General features: G+C 42.9%; 1 protein-coding gene across 1 annotated transcript in view; it reads right to left on the bottom strand.

The window, feature by feature from the left end:
- Window positions 1–5,049: 5,049 nt before the first annotated feature.
- ARSB (arylsulfatase B) overlaps window positions 5,050–22,775 on the bottom strand; it is a 198,495-nt gene continuing 180,769 nt past the window's right edge. Inside the window, exons 7-8 of the mRNA XM_056112471.1 lie at window positions 6,401–6,520; window positions 5,050–5,722 (exon numbers count right to left, since the gene is read on the bottom strand). Of these exons, the coding sequence (XP_055968446.1) occupies window positions 5,457–5,722; window positions 6,401–6,520 (386 nt within the window). The 3' untranslated portion in view covers window positions 5,050–5,456. The remainder of the gene's footprint in view (window positions 5,723–6,400; window positions 6,521–22,775) is intronic.

The following is a 22,775-nucleotide window of genomic DNA, read 5'->3' as shown; positions in this document are numbered from 1 at the left end:
TGCCCCGCCCCACTTCACCCGACCCCCCGCCATTTGTGTGATTTTCAAATGTGGCCCTGTTGGAATAACCTGGGATATATCCTCAACATATGGTTCCCAGTTGTGAATTGCTTGCCTAAAGTATAAGCCTTTATATGTAGAAATATATGTACTTTTATATCTTGAATGGGAAGTATACCTGTTCATTCTCCTCTTCTCTGTTGTCAGTGGGGTGTCAGTTATATGCACATATCTTTTTTTAAACTAAAAGTGATTTTAATAAAGGGGTTAAATATATATGTACATATATTTATAAGTGTGTATATAGTGTGGCAAATTTGTTACCAAATATAGATATATATTTTTAAAATTTTTATTAGTGAGACACCATGAGGTACAGTTGTAGACTTACAAATTTTTGTGCTTGGGTTTCAATTATACAATGATCAAATACCCATCCCTCCACCAGTGCCCATTTCCCACCACCACGGATACCAGTATCCCTCCCATCCCCCATCCCCCCCATCCCACCCTGCCTTTGTGGCAAGGCATTCCCTTTTGTTCTCTCTCTTTGAAAGGTGGTGCCTGATTTTCCCCTTTGTGCTCAACTTAGGAACTGGTCTCTAAGGAGAAAAAGGTGGAAGTAACAGTGCATGATGTTGGAGACCAAGTAATAAAAGGCACTTTAGCTTCCACTTATCCTCCATTATTTGTTATCTGGGGAGCATTCAGGCAGCCCTAGGGAGGTCCTCAGTACATGGCACTAAAATGTCTGACCAGGAGCCTCTCATTTCATTTTTTAGAGGTAGGGTGGAGAGCATATCCAGCAGGGTGTTTGGGGCTTACTCTGGAATAACTTCCAGCAGTGCTTGGTGGACCTTAACTGGTGTAGGATGAGAAAAGAGAGAACTGGAATCAGTCTAGTGCAAGGCAAGTGCCTTAACCTCTGAACCATCTCTCTGTTGCCCCCCAACCCCCACTCCGCCATTCTATTTCTTTTTTTTCAGTTTAACATTGTTTGTTTATTTATTTATTGAATCACCATGAGATACAGATACAAAGCTTTCATGTTTGAGTTTCACTCATACAATGATCGAACACCCATCCTTCTACCAGTGCACATTTTCTATCACCAATGTCCCCAGTATATCCCCCCTTTCTACCCCTCCCGCTGCCTCTATGGCAGACAATTTCCCCCATACTCTCTCTCTAATTTGGGGCATTACGGTTTGCAATATAGATACTGAGAGGCTGTCACGTTTGGTCCTTTATCTACTTTCAGCACGTATCTCCCATCCTGAATGATCCCTCCAACCATCATTGTCTTAGTGATCCCTTCTCTATTCCAGCAGCCTTCTCCCCTAGCTTATGAGACGGGCTTCCAACTATGGAGCAATATTCCTGGCTCTTGTGTCTACTGTCCTTGGGTGTCAGTCACATATTATGTTATTTTGTATTCCACAAATGAATGCAGTCATTCTATGTCTGTCCGTCCCTTTCTGACTCATTTCACTTAGATGATACTCTCCATGTCATTCCACTTATAAGCAAATTTCATAACTTCATCTTTCCTAATAGCTGCATAGTATACCATTGTGTAGATATACCATAGTTTCTTTAACCAGTTATCTGTTCTTGGCACTTGGGTTGTTTCCAGATTCTGGCTATTGTGCTCCAATGAACATACAGGTACGGAAGTGATTTCTACTGTTTATTTCAGTTAAAAAAGCTGCTGACCTTTGTCTTGACCATAGTTTCCAGAGAAACCTGGGCCGGAACCACCCAGTTCAACCACTCCAGAGTCTTGGCCCTCATATAATGTAAGAAAGGATAGTCTTAAGTGTTTTACACTCTTTAATTTGGGATTAATTTTTTTATTCAACAATATGGAACTTAGATACTTTCTTACTATCACTTTATAATCATTCCTGCCCTCTCTTGTACTCCCTCCTAGTAATTAAACTTCCTACTTTATATTACTAGTACAAGGACTTTTTATTTTTAGCCCTGATACCTTTGCAGTATTTAAGAGATTTATTGAGATATAATTTATGTACCACAATATTGGCCAACACATCAAAAAAAAAACTGTAAAAACCCCCTCGCAAAAACTTCATTTTAAGGATTTAAAGTATACGTGTTAGAGGCATCAAGAGCATTTCTGATGCTGGGCAGTGACTCCCTTATAGTTCCAGAACTGTTTTATTCCTTTAGATGGAAAACCCATCCTCAGGCATATTTTTAAAAGATTATTTTAGTTTTGGGGTCCCCAAATCTGGAACTATCATAAATACCAAAGAAAAGCTAGTTTGCAACTAAATGAATAAAGCCCTGAAAGGTAAAGGATTCAGTAGAAATAACACAATTTTTTTTTTTTTTTTGCTTCTTGGGTCACATCCGGCGATGCACAGGGGTTACTCCTGGCTCTGCACTCAGGAATTACTCTTGGTGGTGCTCAGGGGACCACATGGGATGCTGGGAATCAAACCCAGGTCGGCCGCATGCAAGACAAATGCTCTACCTGCTGTGCTATCGCTCCAGCCCCAACATGACAATTTCTAACGACTATATTTGACTGTTCACATTCTTGTACAGAATAAGAAAATTTAATGAGATACAGTTTATCACGGATGAATTATAATCTCAAAAGTTTTACTTAAAAAATAGCCTTCAAACTTTTGAAATCTACTGAGTGTAGACTGTTCCCCTTGAAAACAGAGAGCCAGCAATGAGAAATGGAGGGTGGCAGTCAGGAGTAAAGCAGGTGAAGCAAACAGGTGCTATGCCAGGACGGCCTTCAAGCTTAAAGTACTCATTGCTACCTACATCTATGAGATTAGAAGGATTGTTTGCACTCAGCTGGTACTATGCCACAGACTTGGGAGTGAGAAGTGATGGCATTTGGGCCAGCTGTTGGCCAACCCAGAAAATGGGGTAAAGACTGGACACAGGTGTTATTACTCCTAGCACCACTTTCTTCCCACCACCTTATTTTAATACAAGTTACTAGTAAGCAGGAAATATTGCTGCTGAATTGAAAGCTGACTTTGTTAGGAGTTTTCTCATATGGCGTGGTGGTTTTAGTTTCCAGTGTCTTTTGCAGAACTAAGCTGTGTAGTGTTAGTAGTGAAAGTTCCTTTGATAGAACTACGTCTTTCCCTTCCTTGGCTGGACCCCCGGAAACTACAGCTTTGCTCTCACTGGCCCCTCACTGCTCACAAGGACAGAATAGAAGAACAATGGCAAGAAGAGATCTGTAATAGCCCTTTATTTGGCTCATTGGGTTGGCATCTTCCAGCCTGTGGGATTTTCTCTTTAATTAATTTTCACATTCATTTAATGTTGTTTGGGGGTGGGTAGGATACACCCACAGTGCTCAAGGATCTGCTTGCTCTCGGATCTGTGCTCTGATCTCATGATTGGTGGTGCTCAGGGGACCATATATGTGTTGCTGGGGGACGGAACTGGGGTTGGCTGCAAGGCAAGTGCCTCACCCCCTCTACTGTCTCTCCAGCCCCCGTTCACATACTTCACAAAATCATTGAGGATCAGGATGTGGCTCAGTGATAGAGTGCATGCCTTATATGTATACGAGCTTGATCCCAGGGACAAAGTTAAAATTCAATAAAAATTATTTAGTGCCTTCTTTGTGCTAGGCATGGTTCCAGGCACTGGAGATAAGCAGGGAATGAAACAGTATAACTAATGCAAGAAAGAAAAAAGACAGAGTCTAGTTTTTGCACATATTTCTCTGAGCGTGACATTTTTTAAGCTAATCTGAACTGTTTCACATTAGTAGGACATTAGTGGGGCTGGCAGTTGAAACTGTGCTCATCTTTCCCCAATCCTGCAATTCACCACCCACAGTAAAGCAGAGAGAGTCAGAAGAATATGGGCGAAAAGCACTTGCTTATTCTGACAAAGTCCAGGAGCCCAGATCCTGGTCACCTCTGTGCTAGTGGCCTACTCTCATTGTCTTAGGGACACATTCTTGTTTCTCCAGGTTTCTCCTCATTGATGGGGAAGAGCAAGCAGTGCAACTCCTTCCCATCCCCCTTTTTTGGGGGTCACACCTGGCTGTGCTCAGGGATCACTCCTGGAAGGGCCTGGGGGATTGAATGTAGTGCTGGGGATCGAACCTGGGTCAGTAGCATGTCAAACTGTTATTCACTGTCCTATCTCTCAGGTCCCTGCAGTGCAACCCGTAACATATCCCAAGACAATGTCACCAGCACATGAATAAGCCCCATGGAAGTGGGAGAAAAAACAATCTCACCACTCATGCCACAGATAGGCCCAGGCATTTCCATGTGGCCCTCTTGGGGTCCGCCAGGAGCACGTGTACAGTGCTGGATTTTACCAGCCCTCTTGAGCGAACCTCTCGCTTCAATGTTGGGGGAAACGGATAGCAGGTCCCCAAATCAGCAGTGTTACCAGTGGTGAGGTGGAGCTGCCCTCCCAAGTATAGGAAGCTGGAGTTAAAAAAAAAAAAGGCCAGGGAAAGGTCAGAGAGATAGTGGAGGGGATTAAGGAATTTGTCTTGTGTGTGTCAACCCCAGGTTCACTCCCAGCACCACATATGATCCCTAGAGCACTACCAAGAGTGATCCCTGAGTACAGAGCCAGGAGTAAGCCCTAAGCATGAAGAAGACAAAAAGGAAGAGGAGGGGGAGGAGAAGGAGGGGGATCAGGGAAAGAAGTGCGAGAGAGCTGGGCCAGCAGGAGGTCTAGATGGAAATGAGTGAGGGCTGCAACATGAACTGGGATAAAAATGCATCTGGAGGGGGCCGGAGAGAAAGTACAGCAGTTGGGCGCTTGCCTTGCAGGTGATGGGCCCTGATTCAATTCCCAGCATCTCATATGGCCCCGGAGCATGGCCAGGAATAATTCCTAAGTGTAGAGCCAGGAGCAATCCCTGAGCATCACCAAGTACGGCCTAAAAAGCAAATTAAAAAAAAAAAAAGCAACAGGATTGGAAAGTCCAAGTCCAAAGAGCTGCCACACTGATCTGAATCCCCAAGAAGGGAAAGTATGTGCTCTCTGACGGAGGGGAGGAGAGCTGGGGGCGGAGAGGAGAGGAGGGCAGGAATCCCACAGCCCAGGAGAACCCTGCCCAACAGCACGGCCCACAACTGTCTGCTCTCTGTCTCTCACGAGAAACGTGAGTCGCTCCAATAAAACCCAGCTCTTGGCAGAGAGAACCTAACCTCCGGCGTGAGGCAGCGGGACGCAGCTGCTCCAGCCCCCAGGACTTGGCGAGGACCTCCTCTGCCAGGTCCCAGCTGCTCTGCAGCCCAGAAGCCAAGGGAGGTGCCCATCACCCGCGCCTTCAGACATCCGCCACCGCCCAAAGCGTCTGAAACGGGCCTCGTGTTGCAAGGAGACTAACAGAAGGGCCAAGCGAACCCAGGCTGGGAGAACAGGGGAGACAAGAGTTTGGGAGTCCCAGCTGGAGAAAGGTTTTCGCCTGCACCCCGCTACAGCCAAGGGCCCCAAGCCCCCTTGCCCTTGGGGTCACAGCGGGGGTCCTGCTCCGGGAATCGCACTGGCACAGAGTGTTTGTGGTAGAATTGCAGGCGGGCAAGGAGCCCCTTGACGATATGGGGATATTCTTCTGACAGGTCATGTCTTTCTTCGGGGTCCTGGTCAATATCGAAGAGCCAGAGGGTCTTGGTGGGTGGGTCGGCGGCGGGTATCTCAGAAACGTTGTACTGAGATGGCGGAGGGAACCAGTGACCACAGCCTGGCAAAGAAAGAGGAGAGCTGGATGGGGATGAAGTCTCGTTGGGGGGCAGCAGGAGGCTGGAAGACAGGGGGAGCCAGGACTGTGGGCACATGATAGGCACTGGCCTGGCACTGCGAGGGGGTAGGGTTCTCTCAGACTCTCACTTCTGATGCTTTAGATAGACAAGTCTCACTGCTGCACACCCTGGGGTGTCAAGAGGGGTGTGCCTGTGTTTATGCGTGTGTATGTGTGTGTTGGAGGAGGATGGGAGGGAGGGCACAATGCTTTGGGAGGTTCATGAAACAAGGGTACTAAATACTGTCTTCCAATCCATGGGGGGTGGGGGGGTGGGGAGGGTGTGATGCAACCTTATGCCCCAAGCACATGACTTAATGGTTGAGGATGTCACTTTGGGATGTGGGCTAAGCCAGTTAGATTGCCACACATGACTAAAATCTGTATTTTCCGTGAAACATTAAAGTGGAATTTCCCCTCCCAATCCCCATTAAATTTTTGTCAGGTTAGTAGATTCCACTCTTCCCACTCTTCCTCACCTTGTTGCCCTTGTTGCCTCTTTCACCATTCCCAGAGATTTTTTTTTTTTGCAACAGGCAGTTGTTTCTTCAGCAGAGTTTCATTTGGTGCTGGGGTTGGGGGGGGGGGGAGCCGGGGTTTGGGGAATGTTAAGCTTCCTACCTGGGTAGCCTGTGAGGAGTTTCCAGTTTCTGTATCTTATTGCAGCATGCACAGATGTGTTGAAGGCTGAATATTCTGGAGAAGAAGAATGCCTGCCTGGCTCCACGCTGTGCCCAAGACCTAGGAAGAAATAGTTTGGGAAAATTAGATCACTATTACTGGAATGTGTCGTTATAAATCAACATTTTATATCCTTCTTGCAGAACAGTAGCTTTTATTCAATGCTAGTGCACAAATGCATATCCTGCCATAGAAATGAATCTTCTATTAAATACAAACAGAAAGCTATAGTTACATTAAACGTCAGTCATAAACCACCAGATATATAAAGGAAATCCCAAAGAGATTAGAATACTAATTCATCCTTAAAATCACTATGTTCTGCCAACATACAGCTGGCCATATGTAGAGTAGGGCTCACTTACAGCAGTGTGAGGTTTTTGTTTTATTTTGCTGTAAAATGATTGGATTAAATAAATACGCTTGCTGTGTATACCGATACCTATGTAGATAATAAAATAAATGATCAAATGTGCATCTTATTGGAATCTATCCGAAATTATGAGTCTAAGCATGCCACGATAAATAGTTGGTATGTTATTTTTTAACCACAGTTGTAAAATCTAAAAGTAAGCGATAGCACAGCGGTAAGGCGTTTGCCTTGCACGCAGCCAACATGGCCGACCCAGTTCAATTCCTCCGCCCCTCTCGGAGAGCCCGGCAAGCTACCGAGAGTATTCGATATGCCAGACACAGTAACAACAAAGTCTCCAATGGAGACGTTACTGGGCCTGCTCGAGCAAATCGATGATCAACGGGAGGGCCTTTACTTTACTTTACTTAAGTGAGCAATGTTCAGTTTAGAGTTCATAGCTGAATTCCTAGGATAAGTATTGTTACAGGAATAGATCTGGCAAGCAAGTTGGTTGGTGCCATGGGTGACATTAGTTTACATGTCTTGGCATCTTAACTGATGATGATATTTTAAAATTGAGATATAATAGATATATATCATTATATTCTCCTCAGCATACAAATATGGTACTGTATTTGAATATATTGCAAGGTGGTCACTATAGTAAGTCTAGTTATCATCCAACACCACATGGTTACAAAGTAATTTTCCTGTGAACAGAACTTTAAGGATCTACTTTTAAAGTAAGTTTTAGATGCATAATAAAACATAAAATATTGTCACAAGTATTCCTTTTGGGTTTTGGGGCGACTGTCACACCTGGAGGTGGTCAGGGGCTATTCCCAGCTCTGCAGATCTGTGCTCTGGCGGTGTTTGGAGATATATATGGTGCCAATGTTGGGAATAAACTAGATCTTGTGTGTGCAAAGCATGTGTTCAGACACTGAGACATTCTTGGGCTTGTCAGGAAGTTTTTGAGAGAAACAATGAATAATACCTGCCCTTTCTTTCCCTTTTGAGTTTGGAACCACAAAGATTGAGAGTAGATGCATGGGGCTAAAAATATTGCTTCTCTCCCAGGATGGGAGAAGCATGCTGAAAGTAGAATATAGACCAAACATGATTGCCACTCAATGCCTCTCTTGCAAACCACAGAACCCAAAAGGAGAGAGAGAGAACAAAAGGGAATGCCCTGCCACAGAGGCAGAGTGGGATGGGGGGATAGGGGGTGGGAGGGATACTGGGACCCGTGGTGGTGGAAAATGGGCACTGGTGGAGTGATGGGTACTTGATCATTGTATAACTGAAACCCAAGCACAAAAATTTGTAAGTCTATAACTGTACCTCATGGTGTTTCACTAATAAATAAATTAAAAAAATTAAAATATTGCTTCTGTGACTGATACAGTTGGTTGGCGAGAACATAACTTCAGATCTGTGGCATGGAGCCTGGCTAATAATTGACCCTCAACTTAGACATAATTATTCATCAGTGATTTGCTGGACACCCAGCAGACTTTTAAGACCAGACTGGAGTGTTTGCACATAACCTGGGCACAGGCTAGCTCCAAAAATCAGACAAAAGGTATGAGTTAAATATGTTCATTTCCTTGGAAGGTTCTCTTCTTCACCAGCTCTGGAGAGTAGTCAATAGATACAGTGAGAGAGGACTGAGTTTCAATTCCACCGGAGACCCTGGTGGGTTTGTGATGGCAAGGGAGAGCAGTCCCCTGACTCAATCCAACCAGCACTCCTTGCTCTTAAATCATTAAGATCATTAAATCATTACGACCATTAAATTACCTCAATAAATCATTAAGATCCTCAGCTGAGAGTCTTATTGTGCCATGTTTAGTTATCTCAGTCAATATTTACCTGTTCATTTTGAATATAGTTTTAGAAATCACACAGGATATAAACTTCAACAGGCTGCCATAGTAGGGCCCAACATACGATATATCTGCTAGTGCATTCCCTAGTTGCCCACCAACCTGCTGTGAAGGACTTTGAGAGCACCCTCCTGCCCACAGAGCAGGATTCCAGGCTGTGCCTGCCTCTTCATGCAGGAGGCGGCCACTGGTGGACAGGGCTGGTTGTCCTACTCTTTGGTCCCTCTCATGGAGATGACACAGGGAAGAAAGGCTGGAGACGAGACCCGTAAACATCCAGTGTATTCAGACTTTCAGTCTTAACAATCATGTCCCAACATATCATTAGCACCCAAGAGGAAATCTTTTTCACTTCTTGTTTTCCTTTTGCTTGTGGATACTTTGGATCAAGTACAAAAGGATGCTTTTAGTAATGAAACATACAGGACATTGATCCTGGACATGTGCAGTGAGTGCCCAGAAGGCAGTAACACAGTGACTGTGAGTTCCAACATCACACATTTGTAGGAAGGCTGTATCTTTGCTTTTGTTTTTTGTTTGTGGGCCATATCCAGTAGTGCTCAGGGGTTACTCCTGGCTCTGTGCTCAGGAATCACTCCTGGCAGTGCTTGAGGGGGCACATGGGGTGCCGAGGATTGAATCCACATTGGGTGCATGCAAGAAAGACACCCTACTTACTGTACTATCTCTCTGGCCCAAGAAGGCTGGTTTTGATAACAAAGAATGCTATATGAGACAAGTGTGCTTTGTGAATATAAACAAAAAGGGAACTTTGCAATCCCAGCTATACTAATATTTATGTACTTTTATTCTTAAAACAAACAGGAACAAAAAATATCGCAACAAGAAATGACTCTAAGGCTGATGAAAGATTGTGTTATCTCAACTTGTTTTCTTTTCGTTGTGAGAAATCAAACAAGGAGAAAATTACAAAAATATAATTAATGTGAGTCATTGCCCAGAATAAACAGATGTTAACATCGAGCTTTAAAAAAAAAGAAAGAAAAGAAAAAGGACGATGAAATGGCAGCCAGTTTCCTCCTTCTCATCCTCAACCCCATCCTGCTCTACAGACACTGTTGCTATTGCGGCATCAATGTACTGCCCTTAAAATATACTATTACTGGGCTAGAGAGATAGTAGAGAGGGTAAGGTGCTTCTCTTGCACATGCACAGACCAGGTTTGAGTCCTGGAATCACATATAGTCCTCTGAGCCCTGCCAGGAGTGATCCCTGAGTGCAGAATCAGGAGTAAACCCTCTTGTTAGAGACCATTTTCCCTCCCTGCTTTTGAGCTTTGCATAAGTGGAAATCAAATAGCCTAGAATATTTTATTTCTGATTCTGACCATCATTATGTTTGTGAATATCACTCTTCAGTATTTCACTTATTATCATTGCTGTATAGTTTTCCATTGATTATACATTTTTTAATATTTTTGTGGGGGAGGGTGTTGGGCCACACCGAATAGCCTTACTCCTGGTTCTCTGCTCAGAGATCACTCTTGCTGATGCTCAGGGGACCACATATGCAGTGATGGGGATTGAATCAGAGTTGACCACATGCAAGGTAAGTAACTTATCCACTGTACTGTTTTTTTTTTTTTAGCCAAAATGGACTTAGTTATTATTTATCTTTTTGACTTTTAATATAATTTTTTAGGAATGGCTTATCAAATTTCCTCTAGAAGTTAATGGCTGGGATGCTGATTAGTTAGATTAGTACTAACTCTTGGACATTAAGTTGGTTGTATTTAATTGATATCTGAAAACACTGAGACTTATAACTCACAAGTATGGTTAATTTCAGCAATTTTTTTAGATTTAAAAAACCTTAAATCCTTAAATTACATGTTATGGGAGTCTTTGTAGAGGTCTTATATATCTTCTCTTAGGTTTATTTCTAGATGGTTGTTATTTTATAACGTGAAATATGAAACTTAGAGCCAAAGCAATTGTATAGCTGGTAGGGCACTTGCCTTGTACATGGCTGATCTGGGTTTGATCCCTATCACCTCATATGTTTCCCTGAGTCCGCCAGAAGAGACTCCTGAGCACAGAGCTAGGACTGAGAACTGAGCAAGGTATAGTGCCAAAACAAAAATAACATATATTAAATTTAAAAGGTAAAGGTAAAGGCCCTCCCGTTGATCGTCGATTTACTCGAGCGGGCCCAGTAACGTCTCCATTGGGCTGGAGCGATAGCACAGCGGGTAGGGCGTTCGCCTTACAAGCGGCCAACATGGCCGACCCGAGTTCGATTCCTCCGCCCCTCTCGGAGAGCCCGGCAAGCTACCGAGAGTATTCGATATGCCAGACACAGTAACAACAAAGTCTCCAATGGAGACGTTACTGGGCCCGCTCGAGCAAATCAACGATCAACGGGAGGGCCTAAATTTAAAAATATATCTCATATTCTGAATATTTGCTGCTGGCACATAAAAATATGATAGGCTTATCCCGCTCCTCCACACACACACCCCATATTCACACATATCCATCCAGTAACTTTCTTAAATTAATTTGCAAAGTCTAATCCTCTATAGATTGTTTGGATTTTCCATGCTGAAGATACCATCTACAAATAGTGACTTTAGTTTATATTATTCTTATATCATTAATTTTGTGTTTTTGATCTATGACACTGGACAAAATATTCAGCATACTTCTGAATAAAAGCAGCGAGAGAATTTCTTTTTCATTCTTGATTTCAGGGGATAGGAAAAATTACATTTTGTTTCAACTTTTTGCACCTGAGCTCAGACAGGAATAACTCTTTAGTTTTTTTCTAGTAATATTATATTCTGGAGGTCTTTGGCTGCCAGAGCCCTGGTCGGGGCGGGGAGGGAAACTCAACCTGCTCCCCTCCAAGGGGCCCCAGCGAGGACAGCCAGGCGTGGGGGCAGGAGACTGCGCTGTTCTGTTCCAGGAGCTGGGTTTTATAGTCTCTGAGTCTTGGCTGTTGATGGGGGGCCAGTTGGTGGGCGTGACCCCCGCCTACTGGAATTTGGGGGATCTGGGTGGAGGATGTGACCCCCGCCTACTGGAATTTGGGGGATCTGGGTGGAGGATGCTCAGCCCCGATCCGAGTAGGCTTGGAGATCTCAGTCCCGGGACCTGCATGCCTTTGTTCCTCTGCCAGTACCTTCATGTGTGCGGAGAGTGGTCTCAGCATGGTGATGGCTGGTTCTGGAGGTCTTTGGCAGCCGGAGCCCTGGTCAGAGCGGGGAGGGAAACTCAACCCGCTCCCCTCCAAGGGGACCCGGAGAGGACAGCCAGGCGCGGGGGACACATGAAGGTACTGGCAGAGGAACAAAGGCATGTGGGTTCCGGGGCCGAGATCTCCAAGCCTACTCGGATCGGGGCTGAGCATCCTCCACCCAGACCCTCCAAATTCCAGTAGGCGGGGGTCACACCCACCAACTGCCCCCCTGGCGCAGTGTAATCCCATCAACAGCCAAGACTCAGAGACTATAAAACCCAGCTCCCGGCAGACATCTTATTATCTCATTCCTACTTTGGACAAACTGGCAAGCTACCGAATGTAACCTGCCCACACAGCAGAGTCTGGCAAACTCCCCGTGGCGTACCCAATATGCCAAATAGCAGTAACAATGATGGGTCTCATTTTCCTAACTCTGAAAGAGCCTTGAATATGGCACTTTTTAAAAAATCTCAGGTCTAGGAAGAAGGAGACATTACTGGGGCCTGCTCAAGGCAATTGACGAATAACAGGATGGTCGTGATCGTGATCGTGATATTATATTACCAGAAAAGCTATTTCTTAAATTGCTTTTATTTTGGGGCCACACTCAGCAGTGTTGATGGCTTACTCCTAGCTCTGTGCTCAGGCATTGCTGGCCATGCTCAGGGAACCACATACAGTGCTGGGGACTGAATATGGGATGGCCATGTGCAGGTCAAACGCCCGAACCACTGTACTATCTCTTAAGCCTCAAATGTGTTTTTGAATTAAACTTCTTTTGGTCTTATAAAAGGAATTGGAGCATTATCTGAAGATGGATGTAAAACTGGTGCTTATTCCTAAGTGTTTTGAAGGATTCATTTGTGAAGCCATCAGGACCCAGAGTTTTATTCATGGGAAGGTTCTAAATTATCAACTTAATTTCTTTTTTAAAGATATAGGCTACTCAAAAGTAGAGAGAGAGTATGGGGAATATTGTCTGCCATAGACACAGGGGGAGGGTGGGAAAAGGGGGGGTATACCGGGGATATTGGTTATGGGGAATGTGCACTGGTGGAGCGATGGGTGTTTGATCATTGTGTGATTGAAACCCAAACATGAAAGCTTGTAACTATCTCACAGGGATTCAAAAAAATTAAAAAAAGAAAAAAATATATAGGGCTATTAACAGGATCCATCATCCTCTCATTTTCCCTAGGATTACTATAACCTTATTCTCTAAACACCACAGATGTGGTTAAAATCAAACAAACAAAAAGAAAACAAAGCAATCTCTTACTGTGATTCAAGATTTATTTTTCCTTTTGTTTTTTTTTTGTTTTTGTTTTGTTTTGTTTTGTTTTGCTTCTCACATTTTGAGATTTTTATTAAGAGCTCACATATTTGGAAGCATTATAATTTTGAGGTTGACTACTGTGTTTAAAGTTTAAAAAAAATCTGGGGCTGGAGAAATATTACAATGGTTAGGGCTCTTGCTTTGCATGCAATTGACCAGGGATTTGATCCCTGGCATCCCATATAGTTCACTGAGCACCGTCATGAGTAATTCCTAAATGCAGAGCCCGGAATCCTTCTTTGACTCTCTACCCCTAAAAATGTTGCCCTGCTTTAGGTAATCTTTTTGAAGCACAGATGGTCTAGTCATCTATGACTGCTATGGTTGACTTTAGTATTTTCACTGCATTTCTTTTTTCATCTACACGTCAATATGGTGTGAGGCTGTAGGCAATATAAAGACATCTAAAATGGGGTACAATGGCAGGATAATGGTACCCAGCATCTCCACACCTTAATCTCCCTGGAACCTTCACAGGTTTCTGTATGTGGTAAAAAGACATTGCAGATATGACTGAGAATACGATTCCTGAGACGTGGAAAAAGACTCAGATTTCTTAGCTTAGATTCTCAGATTAGATTCTCAATCTAATAATGAATCCATGAAGTCAGGGCTATTTCCTCTCTATGGTCAGAGGGAGATGAGGCCACCAAGAGGGTTCAGAGAGATGCAATATTTCTAGCTTTGAAGATCGAAGTGGAAGAGGGACCAGGAGCTACGAAGTATGGGGAATTACTAGATAAGAGGAAAAGGAAGGAAACAGCCTCTCTGAGACATTGTGTTAACCCTGAGTCTGATTTTTCCCAAGGAATTCTAAGACAAAACATCTGGGTCATTTGAGGTCACCGAGTTTTTGTCAATTTATTATGTCAGCAATAGAAAAAGAATACACAGAAGCTCTGTATATTAGTAATCTTACATAATCTTCAACATTTCAGGGATAAAATTTGTTGAGAAGTTTCTGAACAACGTTTTTCAGTACATTGCCAATATCAACGCCCATTTTTTTTTACCCATAAGGAATATCTTAAATTTATATATTATATATGAATTTTGATGTTAATAAATTATGTACTTATACCTTTAGCTTTACCAAATTGCTGCAAGGCTTTTAAAAATATTTTTCACAGAGGGTAAGCGTTTGCCTTGCGTGTGGCTGACCTGGGTTCGATTCCCTCTTGGAGGGTCTGGCAAGCTACCGAGAGTATCCTGCCTGCACAGCAGAGCCTGGCAAGCTCCCCTGTGGTGTATTCGATATGCCAAAAACAGTAACAACAAGTCTCACAATGGAGATGTTACGAGTGCCCACTTGAGAAAATCGATGAACAACAGGAGGACAGTGCTACAATGCTACATATTAATTAGTATGCTAATACACGTGAAATGGTAAGCAACAAGAGGAGGCAGAATACAATGAAGAACAAACAATAAATGTAAAAGGTTACAGTAGGGAGAAGTTAAAAGATATGCTTAATCTCTGAAAGTTATTAAGGAAGTAGGCCTTTGGATAAACCATGAAAGACTCATGTCTATGTACCACCTACCCCACAACTTTATTAGTATTAAAAACGTGATGGTATGACCTGTAACCTCAAGCCCCAAGGCCCAGAGCTTCCCTATCAATAATAATGACTTGATGTGACTTACTGAATCAATGAATGACCACACAGTGTATGAACAGAAGGTGAAGAAAGGAAGTTTTGTATTTAAGAATGAGAGAAGTGACTTCAGTGCATTAGAAGATGGTGATGTCAGTGGTGTAGGAGGGGAAATTGGACATATGTGATGGAACATGTTCAAGGGAGCTGAATGCTAGATAGGACTTGTCACTTTTACTTTTGATGATCAGGGAGACACAGGAATTTAATTTTCTAATAAAAAAACCTGATATTTTTCTAAACTTGTCAGGATAAAACTTATCCTTTAATAGGGAACAGGATAAATTTTACATCTTCAGAGTGTAAATTAAATTTTATTTTTTTTCAAGTATAAGAACTTTTTTTTTAAAATTTTATTGAATCACCGTGAGATAGTTACAAGCTTTCATGTTTGGGTTACAATCACACAATGATCAAACACCCATCCCTCCACCAGTGCACATTCCCCACCACCAATATCCCCGGTATGCCCCCCCTTTCCCATTCTCCCCCTGCCTCTATTGCAGACAATACTCCCCACACTCTCTCTTTGTACTTTTGGGCATTATGGTTTGCAATAGAGACACTGAGAGATTATCATGTTTGGTCCTTAGGTGTTTTGTTTTTTAAGCACATTTATAGAGTTGATTACTTCTACCATTAACAGTCATTCCCCATTCCATCCCACACTTTCCAGGTCTAACCAACCTGAATCAAATTTCTGCTTCTCTGAATCTATTTTCAACATTTCTTCTATACAGAATAATACAACACATAGCTTCTTTTATTGACAAGAATGTTTCCAAGCTTCATCTGTGCAACTTGAAGCAGTACTTTTTTCTTTTTTTAAAGGTCAAATAACATTCTTTTGTGTAGATATACCACATTCTACGTAACCATTCAGCAGTTAGTAAGGTATCTGGTATGAGTTTACCTGTTGGCTATTAAGAATAATGCTTCTACAAACAGTCAGAAGTTTTTTTTTGTGGGTGAATGTGCTCATTTCTTCCGGAAAGATTCAAGGAGAGGAATTTCTTGGTAATGTTGTAACTCTATGTTTAATCTCTTGAGGAACCACAAAGTCTTGAAAAGTGTCTGACTCACATTACATTCCTACCAGTGATGGAGGAGGGTTCCCATCTGTCTACAGCCTTGTCCACAGTTGTAATTGTCTGTCTTTTGATTATAGCCATGCTAGTGGTGTAAAGTGGTATGTCACTGTGGTTTGGAATTGCATGTTCCTGATGACTAATGAAGTTGAGCATCTTTTTATGCATTTATAGACCATTTGTCTATCTTCCAGGCAGAAATAGCTATACAGATGGTTTCCCTCTCCTCTTTTTCTTATTTAATTATGAGTTCTTTATAAATTTTAGATTCAAGTCTCTTATTGGATGCAGATATTTCCCTCCATTCTATAGATTGGCTTTTCTGTGTCTTGGTAGTTGGCCCTAAAGCACAAAAGTGTTATTTTTTTTATGCAACACGGATGTAACTAATCAATACTAATCAATACACTGGCTCAGCTCTTCACATGCTACCTGTCTGAATGCAAAGTTCCGTTCCAATGGAAAATCAGCAGGACTGTTCTACTGTACAAGGAGGGAGACATTCACAACATTGGCAACTATCACCCGATCTGTCTGTTGTCTGTCGTCTACAAGCTTTTCACTCAAGTCATCCTGATTAGGATTGGCAGAACACTAGATGAAGGACATCCATGCGAGCAAGCTGGGTTCCGAAAAGAATTCAGCACGATCGACGATATCCACACAATAACCAACCTCATTGAAGTTTCTCGGGAGTTCAAGATGTCGATCTGTCTAACGTTCATTGATTTAAAGAAGGCCTTTGATTCTGTTGAGACTGAAGCAGTCATCAAAGCCCTAGCCAAACAGGGCATTCAAACTTATTACATCAGGATCCTCTGTGAGCTGTATTACGGATTCATTACCAGGATATCACCATTCTACAAGGAAGTGATCATCCATGTCAAGAGAGGGGTTCAGCAGGGTGATACCATTTCACCAAAACTCTTCAGTGCCACACTCGAGAACGTCATGCAACAACTGGAATGGGAAGGAATGGGAGTGAAGACAGACGGTTGGCATCTACACCACCTCCGCTTTGCTGATGACATCATTCTTATAACACCAAACATCAGCCAAGCAGCACAAATGCTGGCCGATTTCGACCGTGAGTGTGGAAAGGTTGAACAACGGCTGAATCTCATGAAGACAATGTTTATGAGAAAAGGACTCGTTCCTGACATTCGCTCTCAATGGAACAAACATCTCCAGATGCAACAGTTATGTGTACCTAGCTTGAGAAATCAACATGACGAGTGACCTGGCACCTGAGTTGCACAGGAGGAAGAGAGCGACTTGGAACGCCTTCAAGAGCATCAACGAAATAGCTAAGAGGATGAAGAACCTCGGGCTCCAGGCACATCTCTTCAATTCCACTATTCTTCCTGCATTAACATACACCTCAGAGACCTGGGCCCTACGAAAACAGGATGAGAACGCTATTTGGGTCTCCCAAAGAGGAATTGAAAGAGCTATGCTTGGAGTATCACGCTTCACTCAAATGAAAGAAAGAATCAGCAGCACTGTTCTACTGTATAAGAAGGGAATCTGTAGTTCCAGCCTCCATTGACGATCAAGAATCAGGGATGCTGTCTTGTTTGCCAAGGCACTGAAAATCAGAAGCACTGGACACATAATGTGATTTGGAGATGACCACCAGACTAGAGCTGTTACCGACTGGATTCCATCGGACGTCAAAAGATCATGTGGCCGCCCTCCTACGAGATGGTCAGATTTTTTTGTCAAGACCCTGAATAATCTGTTTGAGGCTTTTCGTGTTCCTGGAGCGAGCAGATGCCATTGGGCTACACTAGCACATGACAGGGATGAATGGAGAAGTTACTGGTACCCGCTCGAGCAAATCGATGAGTAACAATGTCAAGTGATCAAGTGATGGATAAAACTAGAAGATATCATGCTGAGTGAAGTCAGTCAGAAGGAAAGGGACAGATACAAAATGATCTCTTTATATGTGTGACTTAAAGATACATAGCAAACCAGCAACAAAGGACCAAAGGCAACACAATGGGAGAAGCCTTGGGTCTTTAGGGGAGAGAGATGGGAATCCTGATGATGGGTATGGAGGAGTTATTATATATATGAGAAACCCATCACTAACAATATTGCAAATCACAAAACAACAACAAAATTTTAAAGTATAATCAAGAGAATAAGCTGAAAGAACAATTTCAAAATAAAAATTTAAAATGTCAGTAAAAATTTTTTTTTGCCATTTTCAAGTTTTCAAAAATTACCGAAATACTCCAGTCTCCTGCCCCCGTGCCAGACTGTCCTCGCTGCCGGGGCCTCTTGGAGGGGAGCGGGTTGAGCTTTCCTCCCCGCCCCGACCAGGGCTCCGGCCGCCAAAGACCTCCAGGACCAGCCACCACCATGCTGAGACCACTCTCCGCACACATGAAGGTACTAGTAGAGGGACAAAGTCACGCGGGTTCCGGGGCCGAGCTCTCCAAGCCTACTCGGATTTGGGCCGAGCATCCTCCACCCAGATCCTCCAAATTCCAGTAGGTGGGGGTCACACCCACCAACTGGCCCCCTGGCGCTGTGTAATCCCATCAACGGCCAAGACTCAGAGACTATAAAAACCAGCTCCCGGAATCGCGAGGCCGCATTTGCGGCCACGCGACATCCTATTATGACATCTTATTATCTCATTCCTACTTTGGACAATCTGGCAGGCTACCAAATGTAGCCTGCCCACACGGCAGAGTCTGGTACACTCCCCATGGCGTACCCAATATGCCAAATACCAGTAACAATGATGGGTCTCATTCTCCTAAAGAGCCTTGAATATAATCTCAGGGCTAGGATGAAGGAGACGTTACTGGGGCCTGCTCGAGGTAATCAACGATTAACAGGATGATTTGTGATTGATTGTGACCGAATACTCACATTAGCCTGGCATAGTGTAACCTTGCCACAGTTATAAGAGTTTTAAATTTCTTTGTCAAATCTTTCATGGATTTTACATAGATAACCATGTCATCTATGAATTAAGACAGACAATTCCTTATTTACTATAAAAAGTTTAATATTGATGAATTCCTATGTTTTTAATATATTTCCACTTCTTGTGCTTTTGGAGTTATATCTAAGAAATCACGGGTGACTACAAGGTTAAGAGTAACATATGTTTTCTTTTTAAAATTTATAGTTTTAGCTCTTATGCTTAAGTCTTTGATACACTTTGCATTTTATTTACATATGCTGTGAGGAAGGGATTTAACTTAATTCTTTTGCATATGGATATCTGATGACTCAGCACTATTTGTTGGCAAGGCTATGAGGGTTTATCTCTGTACTTTCAATTCAATTACAGTGATTTCTATGTCTTTTATATGCCAGTGGCATAATATCTTGGGTAACTCAAGGAAGATTTAGAGTCAGAAAATGTAAATCCTTCAACTGTTTTTCCCCCTCCACAATTCCTTTGACTACTTTACTCCTTGAATTTTATTATGATCTGAAGTTCAGCTTATTTATTTCTGCAAGAAAGCCGGCTGGAATGTTTTTTTGGACTTCATTAAATCTGTAGATTAATTTGGGGCATACTGCAGTCTTAATAATGTTATATCTTATGCTCCTTGATTATATGTCTTTTCATTTACATAAATCTTTAAATTCTCTGAACAACCCAAGCACTCCAGGGGTAACCTATGTAATTCTTGGTACGGCAGGACCTGCACAGAACCACATTTTTTTCCATTTTATTTTATTATTATTTTTTTTATTGAATCACTGTGAGACAAAGCTTTCATGTTTGAGTTTCAGTCATACAATGATGAAACACTCATCCCTTCACCAGTGCATATTTTCCACCACCAAAATCCCCAGTATCCCGCCCATCCCAACCCTTCCCCTGCCTGTGTGGCAGACAATCTCCACAGTACTCTCTCTTGACTTCGATTACATTTACTATTTTGACACCAGTCCCACCATTATTATTTGGAATTTTCCTGCCACCACTCAATCCTGCTGAAAAGGCAATGCTAGACAATTTGTTTTGTATTGCTGGTTATGAGTAGCATATGATATCATGTGCAGCCACGAGAGAATTCTAAAATTTTAATAATTAGGGTCTGGAGAGATCTCTGCAGGGAGCTGCTCTGTTCTGAAATTCATTTGGGATCATGGCCGTTAAGATGCTTACTAAGTAGCAATTCATGGGAGTCATCTCAGGGCCCCATTGGGGTGGGAGAGGAGAGAGATCCACTCCTTCCCCACCCTGTGACGCCTGGCATTTGCTGTTACTGCTTTGGTATATCTGGGCTTTTCATTGAGTTCTGGAAGATGGTGGCCGCTGGGATTCCTAGGGCCAGCACCACATTTTGAACCATAGGTCTTGCTGGTCAAGAGTCACCAGGAATAGCCCTCGGTTTCCCTGAGTACTCCGGGGGAGGTCCCTGTGCCCCCAAATTCTGTGAACAATATTTTGTAGTTTTCAGAACATAGCTTTTGTATTTATTTTTTAATTTTATCCCTGAATATTTTAGTTATTTATTTACAGGGTTGAGACTACAGGCAGCAATATTCAGGGCTTATCCCTGGTTCTGTGCTCAGGAATTATTCCAAGCAATGCAGTGCTGGGATGGAACTGGGTTTGGGCCCTGTGGTATAGCCCACCCTGTTTTCTTAATTTTGTTTAGTTTGTGCATTGCTGCTGCACAGAAAAGGACACACAAACACACACACAAAGAAAGGCCCATATACATGACTCAATTCTTGTAATCATGAGGCTGCAAGTTCCATTTCAGCACCAATGCACATGTAAGTGAGCATCCACAGCTCTGCCATTGGGGACGTTGGTGCCACAAAGAGGACATGATTGTGGTGTGGGAGAGGGGTATGCATTGCAACCAAATCTGCATCCTGAAGACCAATTAAAATAACAACAATGATGGGAGGAAAGAGAAGAAACAAGAAATACAGTTGACTTTTTGTTTGTTTCTGGACTAGGATTTACTCCTGGCACTATTCTCAGGGATAATTACTGGAAGGGATCAGGGAACTATATGGGGTACTGGGGATTGAACCCAGGTTGGCTGTGTGCAGTACAAACACCCTACCCACTGTACTTTCTCTCTGGCCCCTAATACAGTTGATTTCTGCATATTGTTCTTGTATAATTTTGTTGAATTTACTTTTTAGTTCAAATGATCTTTTTAACTAATTTCACAGAGTTTTCCATATACATGTGTACATATGCAGATACTAATTTTACTGCTTGTCAATAAGTATAATTTTTATTAAATGGTTAATAATGCTAAAAACAAAGGGTAAGAGCTGATATTCTTGTTCTGTTCCCAATTTTAGGAAGAAAACACAGTCTTTCACCATTAAGTAGAATTCCAGCTTGGTTTTAGGTAAATGCCATTTATTTAGTGCTCAGGAGGCCTAAAGGTCCCTTCTGGTGATTCTTAGTCAACCAAGTCTGTGAATGAATGTTGAGGGCCTGAGGATATGGCATTACTAGGTTCTTGCAGTGCCAGGGATTATAAGGGTCACCTCAGTGGTGCCTAGGGGGCCTCCCGGTCTGCACCCAGTGATGTTCGAGGACCATGAGTTACCTGGTATTAAAGAGGAGTCAGCTGCATGCAAGGCAAATGTCTTAACCACTGTCCTCTCTCTCTCTCTCTCTCTCTCTCTCTCTCTCTCTCTCTCTCTCTCGTCCCCATTTTTAAATAAAAGGTAAAGGTAAAGGTCCTCCCGTTGATCGTCAATTTGCTCGAGCGGGCCCAGTAACGTCTCCATTGGAGACTTTGTTGTTACTGTGTCTGGCATATCGAATACCCTCGGTAGCTTGCCGGGCTCTCTGAGAGGGGCAGAGGAATCGAACTCGGGTTGGCCATGTTGGCCGCTTGTAAGGTGAACGCCCTACCCGCTGTGCTATCACTCCAGCCCTGAGTTCGATTCCTCCATTTTTAAATATGAAAACAAATTAATTAGAGTTGCAGTTAGTAGTGCTCAGGAGCTACTCCTGGTGGCTTGGGACCATGTGGTACCTGAGATTGAACTGAGGACTCCTGCATGCACTTTAGTACTTTGAATAATCCCTTCACCCTGTGGTGCCCTTTAGAAAGTTGCAGTAGTTCTCCTTTGTTTGTGGAGTTAGATTGCTTTAATCATGAAGTGACACCAAATTCTGTCAAATGCCTTTTTCAGGGAGCTGGTTCTAAGTGCGGAATACATGTTTTGCCTGGTGCTGGATAGCTGTCTGAGTACCTCCAGAAGGCCTTTTCTGTGTTTATTGATGTTCTGTCCTTTATTTATTTTATTGAGATGGTAGTGTATTACATGAATTGATTTGGAGATGATGTTGACCTAGCCTTACATCTTAGAATGAATCTTGCTTTGTCATGACCTGATTTATACGGTGCTAAATTCAATTTGCCAGAATTTTTGAGGATGTATATAGCACTGTAGCACTGTCCTCCTATTGTTCATTGATTTGCTTGAGCGGGCCCAGTAACATCTCCATTGTGAGACTTGTTGTTACTGTGTTTGGCATATCGAATACATCACGGATAGCTTGCCAGGCTTTGCTTTGTGGGCGAGACACTCTTGGTAGCTTGCTGGGCTCTCCAAGAGGGGCAGAGGAATCGAACCTGGGTCGGTCAAGTCAGCCATGTGCCCTACCCGCTGTGCTATGGCTCCAGGATGTATGTGTATATATATACATATATATATATATACATACATACATTATGTACATATTTGTACATATACATATATATGAGATACGATCACGAACATGATCATCCTGTTGTTCGCCAATTGCCTCGAGCAGG

Source organism: Sorex fumeus, unplaced genomic scaffold (genome assembly GCF_029834395.1).
Source record: "Sorex fumeus unplaced genomic scaffold, SorFum_2.1 ptg000018l, whole genome shotgun sequence".
Classification (NCBI taxonomy): Eukaryota; Metazoa; Chordata; class Mammalia; order Eulipotyphla; family Soricidae; genus Sorex; species Sorex fumeus.
This window is presented reverse-complemented; position numbering and strand designations above follow the sequence as displayed.